The sequence below is a fragment of the Penaeus monodon genome, chromosome 18 (assembly GCF_015228065.2).
Source record: "Penaeus monodon isolate SGIC_2016 chromosome 18, NSTDA_Pmon_1, whole genome shotgun sequence".
Taxonomy (NCBI): Eukaryota; Metazoa; Arthropoda; class Malacostraca; order Decapoda; family Penaeidae; genus Penaeus; species Penaeus monodon.
Window position 1 is genome coordinate 29,337,330 of NC_051403.1, and position 7,036 is coordinate 29,344,365.

Below are 7,036 nucleotides of genomic sequence, written 5' to 3' on the forward strand. Positions count from 1 at the left end.
TTCCCTGTGGATGACCCTGCCCATCAGGTTGTCTTTTTACGAGACAATCTATAGTTTTTTCTCGTTTTCCTTTTTCGATTTATTTTTCTTAGTTGTTCCATTAATGTTTGGAGACTTTATTTCAAGGCTTAAGTGTATGGCGGGTATTTACATTCGTTTTCAGTAGTCATCCCGTTACAGTGACTTTTATCGTTTTCTTTGATCGCCTTTTGTTCAACTTCAGAAGTCAGTCGCACTATTCTTATTTTGCATATTTGTGAAGCTGAAACTCTGTATCGATGTATGCCTCTCATATCTCGAAATTAAGAGCCATGAAAATAGACTATTAGAAACAAGCATATATGACATTGTGCCATATACATCGAAAGCCTGAAAATATTATGTTTGGCTAAGTTACATCTGACATATGAGGAAATTTTACGTTAATAATAGTCACTTTTAGAAACTATAAATGTTTCTTTTTCTAACTCTACTTCCAAAAGATTTTCTAATGACTGTCCTGGAGTAAAGGATCTTCATATTTTTTCAGTTCTCTATAACGTATTATTATTACGGTGAGTAATGTTTCTTCAGGGAGATTCTTATTCTATCAAATCTTTATAGCAATAGTTTTTGTTGTTTTTGAGGGGAGAGGAGAGGAGGGATATGAGATACGCTTGATTACCAATTATGAAACTTTAATTAATGAGAATTAACTCTGTAGAATTAATAATTTTTCCCCGTTTCTCTTTCTCTATGAAACTGTGCAATCTTATTCAAATCCTTGGCTGAAAAGTTATCAAAATAGGATTAGCTATTGTAGTCAAGAGCAGCACCTTTCAAAACAAGCTTTTTCTTAGTGTGGTAAGGGTGGGAAATCGAGCAAAGCGAACAAAAAATTCGAAATTTTTGCCAATCCAGGAGCCTTTTAAAGCCATAACCGGATCTGCATTTATTTATTTATTTATTCTTATGTGGTCCTTGGTGAGGGGCAAGCAAACCTTGAGGAGGACAAATAGTCTTGGAGGGGGGGGACGGCCCCCACCCACCCAAATTATGCCCCTGAACCGTATTGAGCAAGAGAAAGTGAACTCTTTGATGTGATCTTTGGGATAACTGAAAAGTACATCAGATAGCTATTTATTTGAGTGTTCCCTCAAACAAGAAGCGCCAGATACGATGGCAAGACGAGAACAGTCCTCATACAGAAAGATGTCATTAAGGGAAACATTGCTAATTGTTATTACCTAATCACATGCGTCCCTGTAATGAGAAAGATTTTGACGGCTATGGTCGCGGAAAAGGCGTTTACATCACCGGAAGATGGAGAATCGCAAGAAAAAAAATCCGGCCAAGAGGAGTCATGCAGATGTGGTTTGGGTTGACCGTCGAGAGGCATTCGACGTGGATCTTGGAAGGTTTATATATTTTTAAAGTTATATAAGTACTTATATAGACCTTGCCCCAACATGAAATTGAGAAATGTACGAAAATTTAGGTGAAGGTATAAATATGGTAGTGCTAAAATTGGTAACAAACTAGCGGCAGAAATTATATGGGCATTTAATTTTGCAGTAAATCTGAATGCATAGGTACATATGTCTCTTTACTTTTTACTAAATCCGTAGGAACATGGTTCTCCTAAGTTTATGGATGTTACGTTTGAGTATTAATCATCATAAAGTTCACGGAAAATGCCTCCAAAATTTCAGAAATCGCCACGAGGAGTGATTCTACTCCGTCCGGCTGCGCGGCGCGACTTCGGTGCTAGGCGCCCCCTTATTTCACATTCCGTCCCGCTTCCACGCTAAATCCTGAATATGCCACTCAGTCGTCGCCAAATGATGTCATTCAGACACTGAGTCTTAATGAAGAATACAAATATCTGTTTTAAAGAGTCATGGAATTGCTAGAAGAGTAAGTGCCACGTATGCAGCATTCAGGGAATATTGGCTAATTGCATGTAAGAAAGTCGACGAGTGCATTTATATATCAGTAATTGGTTCGGGGAAATGTGCTGAGAAAAGTAACAAAAAGAATGGGGCAAATGATTGAAGATGTGAGGATCCATTGAAGACTGAAAAGCAGGGCAGCGGAAAGGAAGGAGAGACGGAAAGAAAAGCCAACGGAGCCATCTGGAAGCAGATGTGTCCAGTTCGTTGCAGAAGGCGGACGTTGGTTGTTCGATCTCCATCCACTGCTATGTGCAACCTTAGACTATGAAGAAAATCTGCAGCCTATTTCACGTGTTATATGACCCAGTAACCTCGACCATCTGGTTGGCGACAGATGTGGCCCATTAGCTCAAGGAGTCAAGGGTTATATCTGGAAATACATGCTGGCCAGGGGCTGTTAAACTTTATGATTGGGGGTGTACAATATACTCAATAATAAATTCTTGTCTTATCCTAATAAAATTTTATTCTGCTAAACACTGGATTGGTATCTTGATGAGCAATATTTCCAAATTGCTTAATATAGATGTTCAATATCATTCCGTGGTCAAAAAATAAGTAGAGCATCACTTTCTCCATAAAAAACTAGGTTGGAACCTGTAATATTTTTCAGATAAGCATGACTAGTATTTTTACCAATTTTCATAGTCTCTTTTTATAACTTTAAATGAACATCAACTTGCATTTTCTTCCATGCAAAAGTATCATGCCACATGAATAATTCTCAATTGCAAGTGACAGCCTTTCCCCTAAAATGCTGCTTGACAAACTAGCCTGATGAGAGGATTTTCCCTAGGGAAGACAAAAAAAAAAACTCTAGCCAGATCCGTCCACACTTAAATAATATGTAGCATGCATGATACTACTAACCGGTTGATAACTGAGAAAGATGGTTTTGCTTTTTCTACAGTAATTTCCTTTTTGTAATTGTTTTGATATATAAGTCCATAAATTTGTGATTGCAACTAGTTTTTCTTGTCCTCATTTCTTTTGTTTTATCTAAGTAGTTAACAATTCTGCCTGTTTGTGAGGGGTGAGATTGTACTGATAATTTGTGCTCATAAATTAATAAACAGAACAGACATTTTAGGAATATTTATAGAACTGAACACTAGCCAACACAGGGTATGGCAACACTTTGGCTTATAATTGAAAGAGCAGATTACTACTCAGTCTGAGGTTTGCTCATGGAGTGCACTGACCAGGTGAAATTGTCATTACCCTTCTGTGGCCACTGAGACTTCTGGCATTTTTTTTTCCTATCTTACTCTTTAATCTATACCCTCTCATTTGTAATTACTCAGACTATATGGGTTACTACATATGATGATATACATTTTCAATATATTGCTTTTACAAATTAGTTTATGAAAAGCCTAGATGTGATTTCATCATTACCATGTTTCTACAATAAACAACCATTTTATTATTGTAAATGCCATGGTAAGTGCTCAAAGTATCTTTCAATGTCCAATCCAAAAAACTGAATATTTACTTTCAGATTTTCCAAAGTCAAAACTTCCAATTATTATCTAAAGTTTATTCAAACAACTGTAATACAAAAGACATCTATATAGTATTAACAACCAAAATTTCTTGGTTATTAATTAAGCATACATGCTATAAACTGATAACATACTATGCCAACTTTAAATATCAATTATATGCAGTCACACTAGCTTCTTTCCTTCATTTCAATACCTTGATAATATATACATGTTCTTAAACATGGAAGGCACAACAGTTATATTACAGGTTGCCTTAGTTGTGCCTCTTTTTCAAATGAATAATTTGTCTGACTCACATTAGCTCGTAAGAAAAAATACATATTTCAGTTTTACAATTAAATCTTCTATCTGCCAGTTAATTTAAATCATAATTTAAACAGAGACTATACTTTTTCAGTAATAAAAAAGTAAGGAAGTCACTTTATGATGGTCTGCCTCAAAATGACAAAAAGAAAAATCTAGATTCTCACAATTGTCAGTTATAGACTAGCAAGTTTAAAACATGAATAGATGCAATTATTTGAACAATTCCTGATATTTACAATATACAGCTTTTCTTGCATCTCTCATATCATGAAATATAATCCTAAACTTGAAAAAAAGAGAACACTTGATTAGGTAGATAAATAAAAGATTATTTTGCTTTTACTATCACCTTTTTCTCTAAATAGATCAGTACATCTTTGGTTTCATTTCTTTAACATCTTTCTGTGCAAAGAACTTGACAAAGAGAGGTAAAATGTTTTCTATGAAAAGCTGCCAAAGGAGTCACATCAGTGCTGTAGATTCTCTTTCAGAAACAAAGCAACTGATTAAGAAATTATTTCACATCACTAGTCATTATATCTGATATTTTCTTTCTAATTGTTACAAATACTAATAACTACTACCCTCCCCCTTATTAAAGAAAACAACATCATCAGCAACAATTGTCGCTGACTTCATGACAATAGAGTTGTTTTCAGGGTCTCTTCGCTCTAGGTAGCCAAGCCGTCCTTGAACCAACACTCTCTGGCCTTTGGTCAGGTAACGGTAGACTGTCTCGCGAAGGTATGGCTTAAACACTGCAATGCGGTGCCAGTCAGTCTGCTGAATAAGGTCTGGGAACAGATAACAGGAAATAAGTATAATAAATAAAAATGCATAAATGCAGCAAATGGTTAGCATAAAGGAGAAATAATGAAAGAAAGTAATACAGGTGTCTTTTATTCTCATTTCTGTCTGGCTAAGGAGGATTTCTACATTTCCTTTGCTTCTAGAAAATTGATGACTCATCCCCCAAAATGAATTGTGCAATGTTTTCTCTTTTACCAAACTCTGTACATAATAAGGTAATAACACATGCAAGAAATAACAGAAAATACAATATTTAATCTATTTTATATATGGTCCTCAGACAAAGGATATCACACTTACTGATGATACTAGATTAATATAGTGTGGATAAAGAACTGAAAACCCACCCCAGGTAGGTGGGGTACCCAAAGAGGATAACCCCCTAAAGTCTAAAAATTAATTTCCAAACTTTCAATAATTGTGCATAATTTGGTAAAATAGGAACCTTTATGAAATGTTACCACAATTTTCTTGCTAACTTTGGCAGTGACACATAGAAACCAATATTTTAAAGCAGCTACAGCACATGTATTGGTATTCCAGGGAGATGCAAGGAGGTTGTGAAGGGGATGATGGAGGACCCCAGAAGAACCATAGTCGTACACTCATACTAAATTTTTCTAAGTGCACACAACATACAGCTTTCAAGAAGCAGATCACATGCTATCTAACAAACCTCCCATAAGGCATGTTGCAGTTTAACCCAATGCCAATAGGGAAATGTGATAACCTTGTAGTATAGTTTTGTGAAATGTATCTGCACGTAGATGGTTCCGTAAGTGCTCAGCCAGCAGGGAGTCAATCAACAGTTAATGTGACCTCACCTGATCCCCCCCATGTGACTTTTTTTTTTTTTTTTTTTTTTGGGGGGGGGGATTCTAATACAATTTATATCAATGTTGCTATTATTATTAACTATTTGATTTGTTCTATACGTAATATCTAATCATGTTTTCCCTTTTTTAAATCCCTTATTCAATAGACTATATTCATAGCTTTCCTAGCTGGAGATTCTGGACCATGAATGTGGCTTTGCTCACATCTCACAAATGAGTGAGGGTGATTGCAATTCTTTTAACTTAAAAAGCCAACTACTTAGTCAGAGTTACTCCATCATATAACACACACAATATGGTGCAAAAAATACATATATTACAATTTTTTCCTAGACATAATAATCCTTTCAGCTGCTGTGCTGCCTCTGGTGGCAGAGGAAACTTAAATAACCAATGTATTAAGCCTTACATTTACACATGCAAAATCAAGGTTTATATGCAACTGAAAGTGAAAAATAAACTTTAAAAAATTCGCAATGCAAAATAAAATGTCTGTACAGTGTCCAGAGTGAATTTCTGACTGTAATATATTTGAGAAACTCTGTATGTTTTTGAGAACTAATGACAACTTCTAAAATAAATATTGTATCAAAGATCACTTGCTTTGGCTAATTCTAACAATTTCTTTTTATTCTATGAGTATATAAGATACAACAGTTATGTATTTGTGTAAACAATTTGTGCTTGTAATTCACTGACTGTATAACAGAAGTGAAGAAGTTGCAAGTGCTTTTTGAAATACAGCAAAATGAAATGATATATTTGAAAACTAGTCATCAGACTCATAAAATGGATCATCATAATAAATTAGAGATTGCTCAAGGTGCTTCCTATACCAGTATTAATACTGTAATCAAAATCAATCAAACATTAACAGAAAAGCTCATGACATGTCACAAAGTTGTCACTAAGGGGTACTTTGTGGTTCTTGAATAAGTATTCATTGCAATAAATGTAGGAAAAAGGTATAAATGTGAATGAAAATCTGCACACTGCAAGAAATGTATTTGACCAGTTTCCATTCTGATGAAGATATTATTAAGACCAGCCATATACATCTCTTGAGCAGTGAAGATACCTGTTCTCATTCATACATTTATCTACATTCACAATTCTTCACAAGAAAATAAATTTCAACCCATTAAAGTAAATGCTCACATTTCAAGTTATCTCACAATATGATACCACAGATTATCATGCTAAAAATTACTAAGTTTATACTGAAATGTATATTTTTTTACTATAGCACCACAAGTAATAGAATGTTTTAAGCAGTCTTCTAGGTTTCTAAATTTTGGGGGAATTATTACATAATTTTGAGTTTTATGATCACATAGTTTTAGACTTTGTATCAGTTTTGATTATGAGTCTGTATTATGGTGAATTTCAAGATGACTAATGCAATGTTCCTAAATGGTAGTGAAGATGTTAATTACACTTTGTTACTCAATCCTGAAATTAAACCACTTTCCTCTGAGCAGGTTCAGAGGCAAGATTTCAGGGTAGTTGGTCAGGCTGCAGCTTCAAGGAATAGTACTCAAAGAAGAGTCGGCAAAGAAGGAAGTAGAAAGAAGTTTTTGGAGGTGCCTGAGACTGTGCCATAAGAGTTGACCCTTTCACCATAATTCCCCCCAAAAAAGAT

At 34.9% G+C, this 7,036-nt stretch overlaps 1 protein-coding gene across 1 annotated transcript in view; it reads right to left on the bottom strand.

The window, feature by feature from the left end:
- Positions 1-3,459: 3,459 nt before the first annotated feature.
- LOC119584404 (single-stranded DNA-binding protein, mitochondrial-like) overlaps positions 3,460-7,036 on the bottom strand; it is a 5,793-nt gene continuing 2,216 nt past the window's right edge. Inside the window, exon 4 of the mRNA XM_037932987.1 lies at positions 3,460-4,542. Coding sequence (XP_037788915.1) covers positions 4,319-4,542 — 224 coding nt within the window. The 3' untranslated portion in view covers positions 3,460-4,318. The remainder of the gene's footprint in view (positions 4,543-7,036) is intronic.